We start from the raw sequence: 22,176 nt of genomic DNA on the forward strand, positions 1-22,176 counted from the left end.
CCAAGCACACTCACATTCACACCTACGGACAATTTAGAATCACCAATTAACCTCAACATGTTTTTGGACTGTGGGAGGAAGTCGGAGAACCCACACTGAATGAGGAGAACATGCAAACTCCACGCAGAAAGATCCCGGGTGTCCTAACTGGAGCGCGAACTGACAACTTTCTAGCTGTGAGGCGACGGTGCTAACCACCGAGCCACAGCGCAGCCCTTTTTTCTGAAATTTGAAAACTGAAATTATCACAAGATTATAGACAAATTCCTACATACATTTTCTAGTATGGGGACCTTATTCATTTGAATAATATTCATCATTCATCACTGCAACGCCAACTCCACTGTCCCAAAAATGTGTGATCTAATAAATCTAATGTATATATTTATATTGTACTTATTTCTAAAATAACGGCAGCTTATGAACTTGTGCCTTGGTGTAACATTTAAAAACCTGTTGTGAATTTGTACTATGGTCCAGCAAAGACAGTGTGATTGAGCAAAACAAACTCTTACGCACACATCCTCCAATTGTGTAAACTTTATTAGGTCAGTGCCATAATGACTTGTTTTTTCTTGTTTACTCCATATCAGGCTAAACAGTGCATCATGGCAAACAAATATTCTCCTTTGCCACATATTTTAAAATGGCACAGTCCAGAAAGGATGTAAAGGAATTTGTTAATAATGCACTAAATAAAAATAAAAACAAGCCTATTAAGTCAATGCACTGTTTCTAACATACATAATTAGTAACTGCTGTTCCAACATACGTCATCTCTACAACAGAATGGATGTCATAAAACAACCAAACATGTACTATATTGGAAATGATAACAAGCAGATGGACAGTGGAGTCAAAGACCAGAAATTACAAGTCAGTAACCACTTGCATTGCATCGGGCCACACATTTGCAATGTACAGAATTAATGAGGTTACCGATGCTGCTTGTGGAATCTGCAAAGTTGGTGGACATTTTGGGGAACGGGATCATATTGTCAGACATGTCCATCCAGAGCCTTCCCAACTATTTCTTATTCAAGAAATGATGGAGTTGTGGACATTCAAGAGTCTGGCTACAGCCCAAACCAACAAGCCAACAGCATGTTCTCGGCTTTCTGTTGTCATCTGTAGCATCATGTCAGGTGGCTTTTTATAAAAAATAATAAAAGGAGTGTCTGTATAAAAAAACACAAACTTTTTGTGCAAGTTTAATCATTTCTTAGTTTAAAAAAAAAAAAAAAAAAAGACGTGTTTTTTTTTTAACCTTTTCTCCAAGTCAGAAAAAAGACCATGCGCATGCTGCATTTCTATTTTTGTTCAGTGTTTAACCCTCTGCACCCACAGAAATGCCGACATTTATAAGAAACTGTAAAAACAGAGAGAATGACAAGATTTTTAATTTTCCAACAGTCTCTGACCTTCTTGTCCGTGTCATGCATTTTCAAAACCAAATCTAAGCTTAAAATCATGGCATTTCTCCTAAATCTATTTATTTTATATGTGTCATTTAAAACAAAAATAAAGTTTGCCCTAAGCAGATTTGGTTAAATAAATAAATAAATAATTCTGCGCTCCTTGGTCCAACCATGAAGCCATGGCTGACTGAGCGGCAACAGTCACATGACAAGAACTTGGTGTTTTTAGACTAATCTTTAGAGTTTTATGGCTAAACTGCAAGCTGTGTTTACAGAAAGCATTGAGGAGACAAGTAGAGAAAGTTACTCGTCTAAAAATGCAAGGTTATTACTGACTAAGCTGCAACCAACAGTCCCATCACAACCATTCTGGGACCTTCAAGTTGATCTGGGCTGAACTGCAGAATGTGATGCACAGAGCAGGTAGGAGACACATATTGGAACAAGATAGAAACATAAGTAGGAAAATATCTACAGTTGGTAGAGTCAATAATTTTTCGATTATTGGTAACACCTGCAGCCACTTAAAAATTAGACATGATTTCAGATTTTTGCCAAATAAATAATCAATGAAAGTCTTTTTTTTTTAAGTTGTGCAGTTTTCATAGAGGTTCGGGATTTTGTAATGGGGGGGATGAAAAAATGTCACAGGAACAAAAAAAAAAAAACACCCAGAAGCTGCTTGGAGTTCAGAGGGTGAAAGAGATGCAGCCTTACACATGTGATGGTATCAAGAGGAGAAATCCCACAATCTAGATCTTTTAAAGTTTAATAGTCTGATGTAGATTGCCCTGTCTGGCTGTGCAGGTATCCAACAGACCATGAAGGACAGCAACAAAAGAAAAGCCTAAAACTAAGTGTGTGGCAGGGCCTAATCTGAAAATACACCCTAACAAAACATTGTTCCCAGCTCTCCCTTCAACAAGAACCCGAGGAGCCACATGTTGAAGACCCAGATGAAGCACAGGCGGTAGTAACATGGGCTGCATAAACACGGTTGACATGTGTGCACCAAAAACCCTCACGGATACCTTTGTGGGATCCCCCGTCTTCCGCATTAAGCTTTGTTATAAACCCTGAACGCCTCCGTCGTGATACCTTTTTATGCGAATGCTGGTTAGCCTAGCCGCTGCTAGTTAGCTAGCAAACCTTTGCTAGGTATTTTCTTTCCACCCCCGCCATCTTGGGCCAAGTGAAGCAGCCATTATTAATTTTGCAGCCCTAAATTAACTATGTGCATTTGTTTATCATCGATAATGTCATGTAAGTGGTGCTGTTGTGGCTGCGTGTGCAAGTGAGGAAGAGGGGGGAAAACCGCTGCACGGTTAGCCGCTACATGCTAGCAGAGTGAGCTGACGCACAAGCCAAACTCTGGCTGCCGTTACAGAGGAGGACGGGACGGAGGCTTTAGTCTGACACCAACATTTCCGTCAACTTAATGCCTCTCCTCTCCACAAATTTAGCATTTAATGCATTATGTGGCTCTCGTCGTAGATTTCCAAGTCAAATATAAGTTAGATAGGTAGCAAGCAAGGGCTTGCAACGGCTGATTGACTGTACAGCAAATTAAGCTAGCAATTCTAACTTAAATTGTGTTTGCTTCACACATGCCTGCTTCCTCTTGGGTGTCGATAGCGATATTTATGCAACAAAAAGTGCATTTTAAAGAGTGCATATAGTGCTATTAAGGTGCCTACTCTCTCCACAACCGATGACACGAACGACCACCACGGATTTTAGCAGGGTGGAGATTCATATCGCCCTGCAATCTCACCGTAGCACAACGTAGTGTCTGCTACGGTTTAGGAATGTTAAATGTCATTAAACAATGCCCCAAAAAATGCACCAGGGTCGCCTTAATGTATGCCTGTCGCTGTGCGTGTATCTGGTGTGTGCATTAATCCATAACTGAAAGCTGGCTGTATTACAGTGAGGTTCAAAGAAGAGGGGATATGGAGGCTTGTTGTGTGCGTCGCGGCTCGCCATATAAGCGGGAGCGGTGTCGGGAGGTCTGTACCACTTATTTCAGGTGCACTCATCAGAGGAGATAACGGACAGAGGCGACTGTGATCCCATTCTGTGGCATACCTTTAACAGCAAGGCCTTCGTTCTGGCGCCATCTTCTTGAAGCCTATGAAATCCAAACAGTGAACTGCAAGTAGAGGACAGACAACACACAGGCGGTTCCGTATTACTTCGGGGGGGCATTTGTTGTTTCAAACTGGGCGAAGACAAATAAAAATTGCAGAAAAGCGGCGGGTGAGAGTGCCCAAACAATAGATCGGCTAACCTGTCAATTCCGACCAGGCTCTCTTTCTCTTGCGCTGTTAGCTTCGGAAAGTCCTCTTCGATTTCGGTCGCTTTTCCCGACGCCATTTTCTCCTCGTCATTACCAGCAACGCCGAGACTCCGGGCAGCAGCAGCAGAGGCAGCGGCGGCGAGCGACACTCCGCACGATTTCATGGGAAAGAGACGGGCAAGATCAACGGGACCGAGCAACTCCGGCGAAAATGCAGTAGCAGTGTCGCACACCTATCCAGGATTAAAACGGGGCGTAGCGTAATTCTTGCCAAATCCTCAAGGAAATGATCCCCTCAAGTTACCTTCCACACTCCTCATTGTACGGCAAAACACGGCGTGTATTCCGGTGCCAATTTGTGCATGAAGTTGATGTGATGTTGGGTTTCGGGAGTGAGTGTTATTTGATAATATCGCAAACTTCCCCAACCAGCGGCTCAAAGTTGTTGTAATTGTGTCACATAGGCAAACGCACGCCGCCACCGTCGGCACGCCCTCCGTTCGCATCGACCAATCAGCGGCCGGCGTTTGCGGTCACATGACGGTCTCCAGTTGATGTGTTGCGGACACGCGGACGAACGCGCGCACGCACACACCAAATGTGCGTCCAAGTCCCGACCCTGTCCCGTGATTGGCTCGTCACGTTATATTATGATTACGTAACCGTGTTTCAAGGAAACCTATTGGCCAAAAGAGCTGTCACGTCTGTCAAGGATATTTGTTGCAACGTTGCACATGTATTTTTGATAGATAGATAGATAGATAGATAGATAGATAGATAGACAGACAGATTTAATGCTGTTAGAAAGAAACCGTAAAATAAGCTCCTTAATAATGAACAATAAACTATAATGGCAAAACAATCAATTAGAAAACTATAATCTTACATTTAAAACTCTCCTTTGCATAAAAGTCATGACCAAGGCAAGCTGTATAAAGTTTCAAACAAACAACATAACAACAAGTCAAAGCACAATCCCTCTCTAGAAACTAATAAAATCAAGAATAAAGTCGATATAATCAATTATCATTTATTCATTTGTCTATTTTGGTAAGCTTGGATTTGTTGGGTTCTCTGTGTGTAAATTTGTAGACTATTTTTTATTTTGTTTTATTTTATTTTATTTTTTTAGATTAGTCAGGTTAATTTGCATGATATTGTATTGTTGGGTCTCAACCATAAAATTTAAATTTGTCAGGTACATTTGTATAATGTATTGTTTAGCTTATCGTCCAACAGAATTGTTACTCTGTGATTCTTTGTTGTTATTATTATTATTGTTATTATTATTATTATTATTGTTGTTGTTGTTATTATTATTATCATTATATTATATATTATAAGGTAGGTAAGAAAAATACTGTGAAACAAAACTATATATACATTTACGAATAGAAACCACTTTACTAAGTTAACAAAATCTAATATCAACTTATTGTTTAAAATTGTTTGGTAAGTTTACAAAAAAATGGCTCAACAGCTATTTTTGTAACTGCTGTGTAAATAATCATGAATTGACCTTTTATGTCACTGTTTCCCATTTGGAATGGACTATTTTAAAGTTAGTCCGTTGTTTCATTAATTTAATTGTACCCATAGAACATTTATGTTGGCAATATTACGTGTGCCATATTTAATTGGAAAATATCTTCAATTAGAAGCCAAACTTTTACTTGTCCATAAATGTCTCAACCACCCTTAATGCAGAGAACTGAAGAGCACCACAAATCTACACATGCTTAGATGTTTTGTGTTTTGTGTTAATATTAGATTGAATTAAATTAGTTTGTTTAGAAGTAGTAGTATATAGTAGTAGTATAGGTTCTTCTCTCTTGAAATGGTTTGTGGTCTTGCAGTTTATTCGTTAAAAAAAAAAAAAAAAAACAGATAATTATGCTTACTTTGTTTTATGCAGTAATCAGACCTTTGTTGTGCTTTTGCAAATGTGGCATATTATTATTATTGTTGTTGTTGTTGTTGTTGTTGTTGTTAACAAAATTGCTGCTGAACCGAGTCCTCCGTTCCCCTTGTCCATGTAGTTTTGTATTCCCTGTCAGTCTTTAATGCTTTGTTTATTATTATTATTATTATTATAATTAACAACAACAACAACAACAATATACCGTGTGTGTCTGTGTCTTTTTACTGAGATCGTCTAAATTATGTAAATGACGCCGGACGTGCAGCAGCTGAGGACAGACCAGCGCTCTCCAAAATGGCGAACCGCGACAAGGGTAAGCAGGCTTGTGAACTAATTAGATCTCTGTTTGAGCATGGACACAGAAATATTCTGTACGCAGCGTTAGACATATTGTATACTTCCATATGACACGTATAAATCCTTTCAACTCCTGTTTCACAGAAACACGGATGTGTTCAGAGGCAGCCTTTGTAGCTAGCTTTAACTTTTCTAGCGCTAGCTTTAGTTGTGTGATGCTAACTTATTGTCAGGCCCGAGAACTTTACTTCTCCTACTTAAGTTCTGAATGTAGCTCGTAATGAAGCTATCGTTAGCTTCCTCTGTCATACTGAAACTGTTGTAGCGTAAACATGTGAACTGATGCAGTTACATAGTGCAAGTAACAGGCCATAAAACCCTATGCTAAGTTTATGACAATGGCAGTACTTGCTCAGTTTACCTCATAATAGCATTGTCTATGGTAGCTTCTCGTTGCTAATGTATGCTAACAGTTTCTATCCTCTCTAAAGAACTGGAAGAGGAGATTTACGACAAGGTCGTAGATCTGACAGAATATGCCAAACGACAGCGATGGTGGAACCGTCTCTTCGGGAAGAACTCGGGTCCCGTAGCAGAGAAATACTCTGTGGCCACACAGATCGCCATAGGAGGAGTGAGTGGATGGTGAGTTTTGTCCTTGAAATGCATTAATATGCCTTCAGGTGCTCCTGTTTAAAACTCTCCCACTGAGTTTTCTATGAGGTAGTTATGTAAGGACTCACACTACAGGCCTAACATTAACGAAGTCTCAGACAGAGAAATGCAGCTGTGTAAGTGAAAGTATTTGTTGCACCCAGAAAGCATAAATCACAAACACTGTAAGTGTCTTATTCATTCCAAAAGAGGCGAATCATACACTCCACCAAATCCCCTTTCAGACAAGCTCTCCTTTTTGTTAATCTGACGTCATCTGAACAATTCAGCTTTATGTCTGAATACTTTCAACAGCTATCCTATTACCAGACCTAATAGAGCATGAAAGACATTAACTTTGGACTTTACAGGTTGACACATAGTAAAGAGGCAAAGTCAAGTGCTTAAAAGTGAAACTAAAACTAATCCTTCACTGCAGAGGAAAAACAGGGACAGACTAATGAGACTCACCAATGATGTATGAAATCCATGTTTTTACAAAACATTTACATTTGCAGGAGCTGAAGTTAAGTTTGTTGCTCCAGCTGTTTGCATGCACCGTCACCTGCACATTTACACACATGGAACAGCAGCAACTTCATGAATTACTTATAAGTAGCCTATGAATTATCCCTGGTCCCAATCGATCCTGATCCTTTGAGAAGGGAATGGGTGTACGTTTCTTTACCTCAGACGGGTGAGCTGTCGCACACAGAGACACAATTTATCAGCTGCAGTCAAATCATTTTCTGCACAGCAGATATGAAATGTTCAGTCAACGACTTTGCAAATTTATGTCGTACTTCTTGTTTAACAGTCACGTTTTTGATGGTATCTCATTTGGTAATGCTTAATCATGTGTTCAATCTATTACACAAGCGGATGTTTGACTTTAAGTTTAAAATTAAACAGCAAATCAGATTTCAGTTGCAGTATCTGTTGGAAAAATTGCAATTAGATATTTTCTCTAAATCGCTCTGCCCTAGTATATGTTTTAATGAACTTAAAATGCCAAAAGAAATTCCATACTCTCCTCGTAAATTGTGTAATCATGCAGGTGCACACCAAACTGTGTATTAGTCATGCTTGAACCACTGGGCCTTTTGCTGTCATGAAATTTTTATGGTCATAATTGTAAAGGCAGCTAAAGTCATCATATATGTTAGTTTAACCATCATGCTTTATATTCCTTCATTTTAGGTGTGCAGGTTATCTGTTCCAGAAAGTTGGTAAAGTTGCAGCTACAGCTGTTGGGGGAGGTCTTCTCATGTTGCAGGTATTATTTCAGTCACTGGGCATAAACACGTAGAAGTTAAACATCTTAACTGATTTAAAAAAAAAACATTTTGGTGAATCTCTCTTCCTGACTCCAGATAGCTAACAACAGTGGCTACATCCAAGTGGACTGGAAGAGAGTAGAGAAGGATGTCAACAAAGCCAAGAAACAGTTAAAGAAGGGAACAAACCAAGCAGGCCCTGAGATAAACACATTTATTGAGAAGGTAAGATTTTTCTCTGTTGATTTGTGTTCCTTATTACATGAAGCAAAACCGAACGTTGCTACAAGTCTTTTCAGAACATTTTTTTCATCGTTTCATTATACTTTAAAATGAGACCGTAAGAATATTCTGTTTCTTTCTTGAACAATTCTTTATGATTTTTTTTCTTAAATTACAAAGTGTCAGCAAGAATGTATCAATATGGATCCACAGCTTGTTCGCCCAAACTACTGTTGACTTTTGACAGTACATTAGTTCCCCTCCTTTCTGTAAACCCACCTTTCAGCCCATCAGCAATCAGCTACAGTTGTTATGTTTTAAAGGAGTAAATTAGTTGTGAACCACACATGTAGATCAGAAAATACTGTTTACATTACAAGTGAAAATGTGATAATGACACTGAAGACACAGACTGTGTAATACCAGACTCTAAAAATAGACATAATTGAAAATATAAGAAAATAAAATGGGGGCATGAGTGGATATTAGAGAGGAGTCCTTAAACCATCATTATTTGCTTTGTCTCCTTTGCTAAAACTCATGTATTGTTGTATGGTCCTTTATTTTTTTTTGTTCATTTTAACAAAGTTCTTGATGGCAGTTGGGAAGAGAAGCGGTGACAGTGGACATCCCCGTTTGAGAGTAAAATATTGTGATTATTGTGCATGTGTTGTCACTGCAGTTGTGTAATTAGAGTAGAGTAGCCTTATCCAGGGGAGAAACTCTTACATACCATGTAAGTGCCCCGTAGCGTTCCTGACTTTGAGACGTTTATTGCATGTCTCTCCCCTTTCTCTTTCCCCACGTTCTATGTTTTTTGTCTACATTCTATTTAAAAAAAAAATAAAAACTAATGCCAAAAAGAAGAATCTCTAAAAACAACTTCATTACTTCAGCAGCAGTTAGACTATAGAATGTCTCTACCCACCCTCAAACTAAACTAAAGTTTCAGAGTAATTTCAATAAGCTTGTCAAAGATGTGTTCTTTTTTTTAGGGCATCTTCTGTTTACTTCAGATTTGGCTTCATGTTTACAGGCTCCACCTATTTATACTAAGAATCAGCAAACTGAGATAATGGAGACCGGGGATGATAGGAACACTTCTTGTTTGAGCAAGTGTAACTCAGTGGTTCTCTGTGGTAGAGATCTCAAATTTTGACATGTGGTACCCATATTTGTCTGCTTTAAATGACATACACCTGGACTTCTACGACACCATCACAGGTTATGTAAAGTCATGTAAAATACAAAGAGGCATGTTCTTACAACCTACACCAGTACCGGGGTGAGTTGTAACAGTACTTGAGGATGGATGTATTAAGCAAGTTATTATGCTTAAAAAAGATCCACACTAATAAATGTATGTAAGCACTTTAATGAATAATAAAGAAGGAACCATAAACTTGTAAGACTATAATAATAATAATAATAATAATAATAATAATAATAAAGTACATACAAAGTATAAGTTAAATACAATAAAAATAAATACAATAAAATCATAAAGAATAAACTGGTGTTGTGTTTTGTAGCCTGAAACAGGTTAATGTGAAAAAGCATTTGAACACTTGGAGGTCAGTGGAACAATTAACAAACCACTTTTGAACGTGAGACCTTAGCGCTGTGCTACGAAGCAAGATTAGTGGGTTTGCCAGGTATGTAAAGTCAGAGTTTTCAGTGCCATGAAGGTGGCTCTCTTTTTACCTGGCTCCATCTCCATGGTAACTTATGCTGTGGAGCTAACCTGGTCTGGAGCAGGTTATGTTCAGAATTTCGGATTTAAATCTGCTGGAAAGAGCGTCTCTCTTTAACCAGATCGTTTACTGACTATTATTTATGAGCGATACAGATTCTCAGCTGAGGGAATGTGTTTTATCTGCAAACATGCTGAATTGTGCGTTACTAATATCACTGAATGAAGCCGTGTAGTTACAGTGTCATACACTGTAAATATCGGGTTGCCATGGGAACCCGACATGTATTTAGTGGATGATGCAGAAATCACATAAATACGGTTTTATGTTTGGCTCTGATTTGCTGTCAAGTCCATTTACTCTGCTGGTACAGCAGCTGATAAAGCCCAGGTTAGAAAATGGATTATTACACTGGTATTTATTACAGAGAATATTCAATCAATAACATTAGTTTTGCTTTCATTTGGCCAAAAATGTAAGTGATATCCTGCATTATGGGACAGTGTCAGACCTAAATGACCTTCAACACAAGATCATGTTTAAATATATGAAGTTTAAAGTTTAACTTTCACGTACAGCTGTCAGTTGGAAATAAACGTCTGCATCAGTAAAATCTTGTATATTAACACGTTTAAGAGTTTTCTACCAGCATTTCTGTCTTGTACCATTTGCAGTAGCGGCACTTTTTACCGTCAAAATTTTTATATATTCCTCATTGTTCTTCCTTAAAACGTGTTGACTGAAGCAGCTGCACACGATCGTTTCATTTCGTGCAGAAGAAGAGTCACGTGACACGTTAAACGTCCCTTTTTATGTGAACACGCACAGAGTCTGAAGCAGGAAGTCTGAGTTGACAAAGAAAGTTGATAACCACCTTCGTGATACACGTAATCTCTGGCTGGGGCTTTAGTTTTTGTCAGGCCGGCATACACAACGAAAGCCCGGCTATGTCGAACTGGCGTCGTGGTATACCCCTCAGTACAAAATGTCAACAAAAGGGGAAAGTCGTAACACTGTTAAAGAACAGTTAGAACCCTCCCCATGCCAGGCAGCCATTAAAAAGCTAACCATTTTTAGCGTTTAGCTTCAAAGCTAGCACTAATGCAACACATCAAATTAAACTAGAGAAACTACTACTTGAGCTTATGTAAGTGAAACAATTGTATCTACAACACAATGGACACTATGTAAAAAATTTACTTTCTTACCAGAAAAATTATTTTTTGGCCCCAGAACAGACAGTTTTCAACTCGGAGACATGAAGCTTCACCAGTGAGCTCAATTTATAAGTGGGCATGGACTGTATTGATGACATCACCACAGCTTGTTTCTGATTGCTCAAACTGAGAGTGTTATAACCATCCTCGGTCTCCCCTGCTTACAATATTTCAGTATTGTTACGTGAGGTTTATTATTTATTCTGAGAAAAGCTTAATAACTTTGAAGGTTAAGTCCACTGTAGTGCATTTGATTGTGGAATAACACTGGCCTGGAATTAGCCGTAACCACTTTGTACACTGAAAATGGTCCTGTCTTATTTAGTCCACAGAGTTTGTGAAGAAAAACATCGTTGTCACAAGCGGCTTCATCGGAGGATTCCTGCTCGGCCTGGCGTCTTAGGGTCTGCCAAAGGAGACGTGTTTCTTGACCATCATGAGAAACTATAGAGAAAAATGATAAGTCATTGCTGGAGGGGTTTTAAGTGTTTTGAAAGCAAGCAACCAATTTCAGTTTAGCTTGTAGCTGTATGATTCTACATAAGCTGCACATCCTTCTGTCTATGATACTGTACTTCTACATGACAATCACACAGTCGATATGGAAGTGGGACTTAAACCAGAGATGCCCTCTTAAAACACTCCACTTTGCAGGCCAAATAAAGAATACATATCATGCAAAATTAATGTAAAGAAAACACCCAGATCATCAGAGTGTTACTATTTTGTGTTTATTTATTTTTTACCAACTCTATATTGCTCCAGATGGAGAGATCATGCACTGATTTTGTGCTCAATTCAGGTAATAATTGGGCAAATAAATTCACCTTCACATGGCAGGAGGTGCCTTGAGGATTCTGTCAATGCCACTGTTCTATATTTTAAATTCCAGTCGTCAGAATCAAATGTTTTCAGAGTGTAAACTTGAAATGTATTAAGTGCTGATAAATATGGAATTGTTATGCCTTTTAAAGAGGTGTTAAATGTTTGATAGTCATATCAGCCTTCCCCTGCATCTCTGTTTTTTTTTGTTTTTTTTTTGTAATGTGTCTTGTTTAGCAATGAAGGTACCTCATGTACTGAAGACTGTGGTTTGTCTACTATGTAAGTAAATAAAAATAAGGAAACCAGTATTAATGTGTTGTTTTTGCTAGATTTTATCACCAACTCTGACAGTGAAATTGTCCTGAAAGCTCATTAGAGGTAGCTACACTTCTAATGAGCTTTCAGGACAACTTCACTGCCAAAGCTACAAGCCATAAAGTTAATAAAAAGTACAGTTTGTTGTTGAAAACGGTCATGTTTCTGTATGCAGAAATGAGCAATGTAACAGACACTTTAATGGGTAATAACAATCCTTAATTCCAAAATTAGTTATGTCAAAATATGTGTATTGCTTTGCAAATTTTTGAAAATTCATTGTAAAAATCCTTCTTATTTAATTGCAGCTGGCTACGAATGAGAACATATCTCTGCAAAGTAAGAATTCTTCATTGCAAGAATGAAAAATTGTACTTAAGTAAAAGTAGACAAGTATCAGCAACATGTAGCCCTGGTTTGATCCCTCTGACTGATAGATTTTTAGTATTATATAATTTTCTTAAAAAATGTAGTGGAGTGAAGGTATAGAAGAGCACAAAATGAAATTAAGTAAACTATATCAAAATGGTAAATGCACTGAATCACTTTCCATGACTGGTGTTTTTACTCTTTACTCTTTTACTAAAGTCCTTTATTTCTTCCTTTTTTATTTTATTTTATTTTTTAATTTTTAATAGTTTGCACGTAAAATTACGTTAAAAAAATAATAATTTAAAGCATATTTTTCCGGACTCTTGTTTGAAAACAATAAATAAAAACGACCAGTTGTTTTATTAAAGTAATCTGAACTTCTCCACTGACATACTATTTTATTGGTTCTTCCTGTTTCGACCGTTGCTAAGTGATGGTCCCCACAACTGGCTTCCATGGTAACCAATAACAGACGTTGAAACTTAGCAGCTGAGTCTGTGATAGAAAATAATAGATAAAACATTGCCGCCATGGCGTTACCATTTCTGCCAGGAAATTCTCCCAACACACGAGTAAGTTTACCACATTTGATACATGTTAAGCGCAAATGTATTGAGTTTAGCCAGCAAGTTTAGCTATGTGTAGCATTTTAGCTAGGTACAAGTTGTCACAGATAAACGTTAGTGGTGAGCAGCTAAGTCATAAAGCAACTTGTAATCAGAGGTTTAGGTTGTTGAGAAGATAAGCTAAGCCCTTTCATGCTTTTATTAGTTTTTATGGGCTTTGTAATACTGAAAGATAAATAAAAATGTATCCCAAGAAGCTATATATGACTTTGTAGGCTAATGCTACTTGAATAACCTTTATTGTGTGTCATTTTGATAACAGGCAGCAGTCAATCATTTTCTAAAGACTACATAGGTGCCTGCCTGGTGGGCTTTCTGACTTAGAAGATATGTGTGAAGAATTATCCAGGTCCTTTACTTATTTAAAGTACCAATACAGCAAAGTAAAAAATACCTAATTATAAGTAAAAGTTTTGATTTAAATATCCTACATAAGTAAAAGTACACGAGTATTAGCGGCAAAATGTAGTAATATAGAAAAGCAAAAATACTACATACTCCTTTTGTATGATGTCAGAACCCAGAAAAGTTGTAGACCACTTGTTTAATCTTTGGTTATGTGTTGTACTTTAAAACTTTGTTATATTGTCCATTGTGTAAAATCTTTTTCTGTAAAGTAACCAAAGCTGTCAGGCAGATGAAGCAGGGCTCCAGACTGCGACCATTCTGGTCGCATTTGCGACTATTTTTTGAGTGTGCGAGTTGAAATTTCAACTGGTTGCATTCGTGCGAGTGATTGATGATCATGAAGCTGTATTAGTGTCGCTGTAACCGGCGCAGGCAGCTACTGTGTTCACCACAGTGGTGGAAGCAGAACTTTTTATAACTTCGGTGGACTGTGGTATTTTCATTTAGAAATGTGGAGCGCACCTGCATTCACAGTTTTCTACGAGCGTGTAGATGCGCTCCACATTGTACCAAAAGAAGAAGAAGAAAAAAACATTAAAAACACGCGGTTTCATCTCGGACAGATCTGACACTAGAACGCCCCAGTTGAACTATTTTCAAAGTATTTTTCGGTCACACGCCTGCAGCCACCAAGCAGCAGCCACCACAGCCAGCAACGTGGGGCGAACATGGGTAAATTGTAGGGTCTATCGACCCAGATTCTCAACAAGTCATACGTTTTGCCTGTGACAAGGTGGGAGGTGCGACCAAACAAGAAAGTTGGCAGCACCGGTGCTACCAGTGAAAAAGTAAGTCTAGAGCCCTGTGTTGTGGAGTGTAGTGGAAGTATAATGTAGCCGAAAATGGAAATGAAGTACAAGTATTCCAAATTTATACTTAATGACAGTAGCTGAGTAAGTGTATTCAGTTACTTTCCACCTACTGGTTGGCCAGATAAACCAATCAATTAGTAGACTTTATCTTAGGGTAGTTGGAGTGAACATATTTCATAGTTTTCTGTCAATTTCTAAACTAAATGATAATGTTGGTTTGTTTAAAAATAACACAGATTAATTAATAACTGCTCTAATGACTTCTTTTCTTAGTAATAATAATACAGAGATCTACTGAAGCAATAGCCAAAATATCTGTGGTGCAAAAAAAAAGTCCTAATGAAGTGTTTGGTTCAAGAGGTACAAGTAAACCAATCAATAAGGCTTTCCAACTGTAAGAGCCACATGTTGTGTACTTTACTTATATATTTTTAGAAATTGTACTTTAGTACCGTAGTTGCATTCGTTTTTCAATCAATATTTATTCATATTTAGACATGATTATACAGGAGTATAGGTGCTTATTGTACTCTGTAGAAAATCCTTGACAGCACGCCATTGATAGAAACTACTCAGAGATCATTTCTGCCTTTTGTTCCAAAGCTGGGGAAAGAGAGATTCCACAAATCTCAACATTTCGACTATTCCAACGGAGTCCCTATGCTGGTCAGTTCTGAGAAGCCGGGCATCGGAGGAGAGCTTCTAGTGGGCCAGAAGAAAAAAACCAAACATTCTGTGTATCCCAAAGTACAGGGCAGTGGTTTGCCTTTATGGGTAACCTTTGACAAAAAGGTGAGTTAAAATGAATCAGTTCTACCTCCCCAGTAATACACACATACTGTAAAAGTTCAAATGATACATGCAATACAGCTTATATTTTGTGTTCACTTTAGATTCAAGAGGTGTTTTTTTTGTCACATGCTTATACAGTACAGGCAGTGAAAGCAAAGGCTGCGCAGTAACAATAGGTTGATTAAGAAAAACATTGTTTTAGAAATTTAAAAAGTCTTAAATAGTAAGGAATAAAAAGATTTGAACCTATGTCATGTTATGCATAAGCATATGGGTGTGTGTGTGTGTGTGTGTGTGTGTATGTGTTACCTACATTTATTATTACACCTATTAATACAGTACAATACAAGACATAGAACAGATTATGCTAGTGATTGGTTAAGTTGAAAACCACGCTGCTCCAGCATTAACACCAAAATGCCTCCTTGTCCTTGTAGGCTCTGTGTTTTGAAGCTTACTTTCAGGAGACTGTGTCTGAGGCACAAAACGAGTCTTACAGAATCAGGAAGTGCAAAATCTACTTCTACCTGGAAGATGACACCATACAAGTGGTGGAGCCGGAATTCAAAAACTGTGGCATCCCTCAAGGTGTCTAAACTCTCTTGGGAGTGTAGCTCAAATTAAAATATTTAGTTTTTCATGTACCTTTCTGCATAAACAGCTTACTGAGATGTCATGAGCTATTTCATACCTGTTGCTTACCACTGCTATGTTTGTGATCCATGTTTCAGGAACTCTCATTCGTCGCCACCGGATCCCACTGCCTCCCCCAAACGACGACCAGTTCTACAACATTTACCATTTTAACATCAACCAACAGATGGTGCTGTACTCTCGCACATTCATTGTGACTAACTGTGACTCTTTCACAAGGAACTTTCTAACAAAACTCGGGGTGATCTTAAATGAGCCCGTTAGTGTACCTGAGGACCCCTACGGCAGCCTCCGGGAGCAGGTAGGCTTCACAGTCAGACCACTGCTTTGGCATTCAGATTTGTATGCTCTGTGGGCAGAATCAAATATTGCAACAAAATAGAAAAACAAGAATATCACCAAGAACAAGAAAAAAGAATATACTAGTCCAAACAATGATAAGATAACGCGGCAGCATGTACAGCAAAAGTATTTTCACAGTAAATCTGTTTTTTTCACTTTGTCAGATATCTGGTTCATAACTGGTCTCTGACATATTTCCTTCAAAATCATGGTTTAAGCAACCTATTGTGTTAAAAGTACTGATGTTATTAACTGAAGAAAAAAAAGGAACACAAGCTATTCTCATACACATTTTTTTTTTCTCTTCAGCTATGGCTCTTTTTACTCTCAAAATATTAATTATGAGTTCATACAACCACTGATTCTATAGTGGCAGACCTAATTAGATCCAAATATATCATATTTGTATTTGTAATTTGTGTTTGTCTTTACATAAATAAAGATTTTTTTTTTTTTTTTTGCCATAAATTGATGCAACCCAGGCACCAGATTTGCCAGAATACAGGAAATATAACTTCTAAACCCCAGGCAGCTTCTGAGTGCTTTTTGTTCCATTCACATTCTTACTCACTGTGGACTCGCTTTTCACTGCAATAAAACATCTTGAATCTCAATGGAAACAAAGCAACAATGGCTTGAAGGGAATTTAAAAAACGTCTTTTGTGCAGTTTGCCACAGTTGTACTGCCACAAAGCATCAAAAAAGAGAAAACAAAGATTGAATTTCTTAAAACATGGTGTCTCTCCATGCTATAGATACTTCACTACTGTAATTTGTTTCCTCACTTGTCTCCTATCTGCTCTCTGTCAACACAGCCTGCAGTTCAGCCAAAAAATCAAACTGCACACTGCAATGGCTGCAATGTTTTTTTGTCCCATGACATTTGGTTGTAGCTGATTCACTAATTTCTTCTCCTTTACACCAAAGAGGGCACCATTTTTTGTTTTTAATCAAATCTGTTTAATGCAAACTCTTTTTTTCTGGCAAATTTTTGAATGAGATGTCAGAAAAGTCTTTTTGATGAAACATTGTGATTTTAAGCCAAGGTTTGGTTAATTTTCTGAAAGGACTGGACATCACAGAAAAATTAAAAACCTGACAGTTCTCTCCTTTTTTGAGAGTTTGCCGCTCTGATATATATGGCGTCATTTTGCTGATTTTTTAAATGCAACCTGCCTTTCACACTGGTTTGGGGTTTCAGAGTGTTGAAATGGTTGTGAGCAGCTCTTCTATCCATATGAAAGAACATGATCTTCTTATTTCTCTCTTTCAGCTTGAGAAAAGTATGAAACCACTTCGGCCCTACGAGAGACGTGACACACTGAAGCAGTTCCTGGATCATGACGGCAAAGTCCTGCGCTTCTACTGCTTCTGGGATGACACAGAGAACAGCTTCGGGGACCTTCATGAGCTCGTACTGCACTACTTCCTGGCTGACGACACCATCGAGATCCAGGAGGTGATCGACTCAAACTCCGGGAGAGATGCTGTGCCCAAATTCTTACGTCGCAGCAAACTACCGAAGGTAAGGCACTTGAACTGTAAAAAAGAAGAGGCTAAGAAAACACAAAATATCAAGGCAACATGATGCAACAGATTTTTGGGTTTTCTCAACTTTTGTCTACCATTGTTAACCTTACTACAGTTTTTGAGTTCAGACAAGAGTTCATGTAACTTGGATCTTCTTGTTCTTCTACTGACAATATTTGAGTTCTGCCAACTTGGATCTTCTTGTTCACCTATTGACAATATGTGACATCATCTAACTTGGATCTTCTTGTTCACCTAATGATAATATTCCTGTAAGGCTGACAATGAAATTCTTTTTTATGACATGTATGTCTGTCATGTACAAAGAGACATTTTCTTGTTGAATTAACATACAATTCTAAGTTAGAATAACAACAGCTGAAAGTTACCTGAAACAGCTGTTTATTCATGGGAAACATGGTTGTGAACATGAGGGTTAACAAGTAAAATATCCCCTGTTCATAGGTTGCCCGCTCAACTAGGTGAGCTATAGGGGCACCCGCAAAGCTTTATTTCTGAGTCAGATAAATGGAAAAGTTTAGTGAGATGAACAATCACAGGTTTTCGTTTTTACAGTGTGGATAGGAGCCGCTGAAAATGTTTTAAAAGCCATGAGCCGCTGGAGTAGAGAAAGGAGGAGGGAGAGGGTATGGAAATCCTTGAATACTTCAGAATGAAGAGAGGAGCATTCTAGACAGCAAAAGTTACATAAGAGACATTGGGTTCTTTCAGTTGTGCCAGCCACCATGTTTTACATTCATAGATGTTTTTTTCCAAACCTGAAGGCTTGTGTTGCGTCTCTTTCTGGCTGGGTGGCTTCTTTCCGTCTTTCTCCCACCATCCCTCCCTTCATTGAGACCTCATTCACTGTGACAGGACTCCTGCAGCCTACAGTCTCCCTCAAGCATCCTGGCTTTCTCCTCCAGTTACTGACTGAAGCCTAATTCATGTTGAAAGACAGCCAAGCCTCAATCATGTCTGTGTGTGTGTGTGTGTGTGTGTGTGTGTGTGTTTGTGTGTGTGTGTGGTTGTGTGTGTCTTTTCAGTCTAGTAATTTTGTTTGCTCTGATGCTTTTTATTAAATGTCAGCCCGAAAGGTTGACCACAAGTCCATCATTCAATGGCAAATAACACCATCCTTAATGACACATCGTTTCTTCACTGTGTCTCTTCATTCAGCGTATTTATCTCTTATTTGTTGGTCTTTTTGTCTCTCTCACCAGGTGTGTGCATCTTAGTTTGCATCCAGAATGGTGCTCACTTCTGCATATTGTGATTTTTTTTTTCTCTTCCGCATTTTCTTTGATTTCTTGCCTGTGATGGTTTGTTATTTCTCTGCAGCGTTGTCCGGCCCAAATGAAGCAGCCTGGAGAGATCACAGAGCGCACAGTTCTCAATGTGTTTGCTTCCAAGAATCAGGGAGAACGCTACATGCTGGACAGCCTCAAAGTAAGTCCTCAATCTGCAGACATGTTCCTTCTACTGTACTACATCCCTATGGCAAATATATGCCTTTTTACTCCACTATGTTTATCTGACAGCTTTAGTTACTTTTCAAAGCACAATTTTTCATACCCTTGTGTAGCCTCCTGCAGTGCTGGAAGATGCATTCATATCCTTTACTTCAGGAAAGTTACCAGTATGGCATTGTAGAAAATACTCCATTGCAAGTAGGAGTCCTGCATGAAAAATCCTATGTTCGGTGATTAGCACCGTCGCCTCGCAGCAAGAAGGTCGCCGGTTCACATCCTGGTAAGGACAGCGGGATCGTTCTGCGTGGAGTTTGCATGTTCTCCCAGCGCAGTGTGGGTTCTCTCCAGGTTCTCCAGCTTCCTCCCACAAGTCCAAAAACATGTTGAGGTTAATTAGTGATTCTAAATTGTCTGTAGGTGTGAATGTGAGTGTGCTTGGTTGTCTGTCTCTAAGTGTAGCCCTGTGATAGACTGGTGACCTGTCCAGGGTGTCCCCTGCCTTCGTCCAGAGGCAGCTGGGATAGACTCCAGCCCTCCCACGACCTTAGTGAGGATAAAGTGGTGTATAGATGATGGATTGATCTCTCTGACTGATATGTTCATATATTTGACATTAGTTAATAATTATTTGTCAAGCATCAGTATGTCTGCAGCATGTTATTGTTGGAGCTGATGCAGTTTGAACCACTTTATTTACAGTTTTATATACAGAGACACAAGATAAATCTGAGGATCCAAACATGATTAATGGGAGAGGAAAGGAAGTTCTGATACACAAATCTGCTCTCTGTTTTTCTCTAATCTTTTATTTTTGGTGAGATATTGAATCATTTGAACATTTATTGAAATGAGTTTAGAGAAAGAAAAAAAAAACACTTTCTGCCAAATAAAATTTGAGCGATTTCAAACCACTTTAGATCCGGTTTCATATACAAAGACAACAGATCAATCTGAGGTCTCCAAATACGACTAATGGAGGAAAGAAAAGAAGAACAAACAAAGTTCTGATACACAAATCTGTTTTCAGTTTTTGTCTAATTTTTTTGCTGAGATATTGGATCATTTGTGCATTTATTAAAAGGAAACCATGTGAGAAGTTTAGAAGACAAAAATCGTAATTTGCTAAATAGAAAATATGCAAAATGGGCTTCTTTTCACTCCAGTACAGTTGTCTTAACTGCTTCAGGTGTTTTTCCGATTACATTTATTCATACCCCTAATGTCCAGTGAAACTCTGTATGTCCAAAATCAGAATCAGATGCAGAAATAATTCATTGATCCCTGAGGGGAAATTGCTTAAAGTACATTTGCTCCCATTTCAAGTCAAATATGAACAATACAAAAATATATAACCATAAGTACAAAATATGAACTAAAATATAAACAGAAGGGGGAAAATATATGACCTAAAAATATAAACATGAGTAGAAAAATATGTCATAAAACATGAAAACAAGTCATGTGTGACTTTTAATGTTTGCATGACATTACCTTGAAATTTAAGGCACAGATTTTTATTGCTGCCATGCCTATGCCCAAAGTTTTGAAACTATCTGCATTAATTCATGTGGGTAGGGTGTGGGTGTCCACAAACTTAAGAAAAAAAAAACCTCTGCATTTCTGCATGTACAGTCATGGAAAAACAGCTCAAAAGAGTTTAATGTAAGAGCTGATATCTATTCATTTTCCATGGTTTTCTTGATAATGACCAAAATCACTTCAGTTCTTATATCAGTAGCTATGGCATTGTACTGCCAAAACAGTGCTTTTAGACATTCCGTATTTTCTTTTGTCTGTTTTAGTCACATGATACACACAGGAGTTAGTCCTTGGTTGCATAACCATTGTTTTTGATGACTGCATCCATGCATCTTGGCATGTTCTCCACCAGCTTCTGACATTGTTCTGCTGTCACAGCAGTTCATTCCTGTTGCACAAATTCAAACAGATTTGCTGCTTTTTTTGGGCTTGTGGTTCTCCATTTTGCGTTTGATGATTTTCCACAGGTTTTCAGTTGGTTTTAGATCTGGTGATTGAGCAGGCCACGGCATGGTTCCAATGTTCTGGTTCTCCATCCAGGCTTTAACTGACCTTGCCATGTGATAAGGGGCATTGTGTTGTTGGAAAATCCAGTCATTCCAGGGAGGAAAGAGTTTTCCAGCTGATGGAAGAAGACTGTTTTTGAGAGTAGCCCTGTACATGACCTGGTTCATTCGGCCTTCACACAATTGCATTTGCCCAGTTCCACCCATATTGAAACAAGCCCAGATCGTCATTGATCCACCCCCATGTTTTACTGTAGGGGCAAGACAGTCAGGTTTATAGGCTTCTCCAGGCTTCATCCTAACCAGTAAGTTGGCTGGAGTGGGCAAAATGAGATTCATCACTGAAGAGAACCTTAGCCCAATCATCAGCAGTCCAATCTTCTGTGTCTCGTGTGACTTCAGACCAGCTTCAAGAAGTGGGTTTTGAACTGTCCTTGCCGAACAAGTCACATTTCTCCACAGTGCCCACTCATTTTTGAGGTACCTGGAGGTCTGACGACGGTTCCTGACACAGGAATGGATGAGTACACGGTCATCTCATGGGTTAGAAAGACGTTTACTGCCGCAACCAGCGAGCAATTTAGTAGCACCACGTTGGACTTGTTTTTTCTTGGTGTAATGAACGGCTGTCTTGGAGATCTTCAGTTTTTTCACTACCTGTCTCTCACTCATGCCAATTCCCAGCAGTGCCAAGATGTCTGCCTTTAAGGGTTCACATAATTCTTTTGTTTTAGGCATTATGTGAGAGCTGACAACTTCTGAGTTGTGCTACGACTTAAATGTAAGCAGGAAACCACTCTAGGCCTTTGCATGTGCAATGCTGCTTATGACATGAAATGGCCTCTTATAAGTATGTCAAATAGGGGTCTGCGAGGTGGCTCGGTGGTTAGCATTGTTGCCTCGCAGCAAAAAAGTAGCCGGTTCACGTCCCGGTGGGGACACTGGGATCTTTCTGTGTGGAGTTTGCATGTTCTCCCCGTGCAG

The 22,176-nt window shown here is 38.7% G+C and overlaps 3 protein-coding genes across 4 annotated transcripts in view; 2 read left to right on the forward strand and 1 right to left on the reverse strand.

The window, feature by feature from the left end:
* Nucleotides 1-4,188, reverse strand: part of kdm6a (lysine (K)-specific demethylase 6A) — a 58,219-nt gene extending 54,031 nt beyond the window's left edge. For both annotated transcript variants that reach the window (XM_008279949.1, XM_008279948.1), the window contains exons 1-2: nt 3,709-4,188; nt 3,507-3,570 (exon numbers count right to left, since the gene is read on the reverse strand). In XM_008279949.1, coding sequence (XP_008278171.1) covers nt 3,507-3,570; nt 3,709-3,881 — 237 coding nt within the window. In that variant the 5' untranslated portion in view covers nt 3,882-4,188. The remainder of the gene's footprint in view (nt 1-3,506; nt 3,571-3,708) is intronic.
* A 1,684-nt stretch (nt 4,189-5,872) lies between these two features.
* Nucleotides 5,873-12,131, forward strand: fundc1 (FUN14 domain containing 1). The gene is given in 6 exon segments (XM_008279950.1): nt 5,873-5,898; nt 5,901-5,951; nt 6,427-6,580; nt 7,790-7,865; nt 7,963-8,091; nt 11,325-12,131. Coding segments are annotated over 6 exon segments (501 nt in total). The 5' UTR covers nt 5,873-5,885; the 3' UTR covers nt 11,403-12,131.
* A 910-nt stretch (nt 12,132-13,041) lies between these two features.
* The window catches only part of efhc2 (EF-hand domain (C-terminal) containing 2), a 19,901-nt gene continuing 10,766 nt past the window's right edge, over nt 13,042-22,176 (forward strand). The window contains exons 1-6 of the mRNA XM_008279971.1: nt 13,042-13,083; nt 14,961-15,149; nt 15,587-15,737; nt 15,881-16,104; nt 17,419-17,670; nt 19,017-19,124. Coding sequence (XP_008278193.1) covers nt 13,042-13,083; nt 14,961-15,149; nt 15,587-15,737; nt 15,881-16,104; nt 17,419-17,670; nt 19,017-19,124 — 966 coding nt within the window. The remainder of the gene's footprint in view (nt 13,084-14,960; nt 15,150-15,586; nt 15,738-15,880; nt 16,105-17,418; nt 17,671-19,016; nt 19,125-22,176) is intronic.

The sequence above is a fragment of the Stegastes partitus genome, unplaced genomic scaffold (assembly GCF_000690725.1).
Source record: "Stegastes partitus isolate 25-593 unplaced genomic scaffold, Stegastes_partitus-1.0.2 Scaffold177, whole genome shotgun sequence".
Taxonomy (NCBI): domain Eukaryota; kingdom Metazoa; phylum Chordata; class Actinopteri; family Pomacentridae; genus Stegastes; species Stegastes partitus.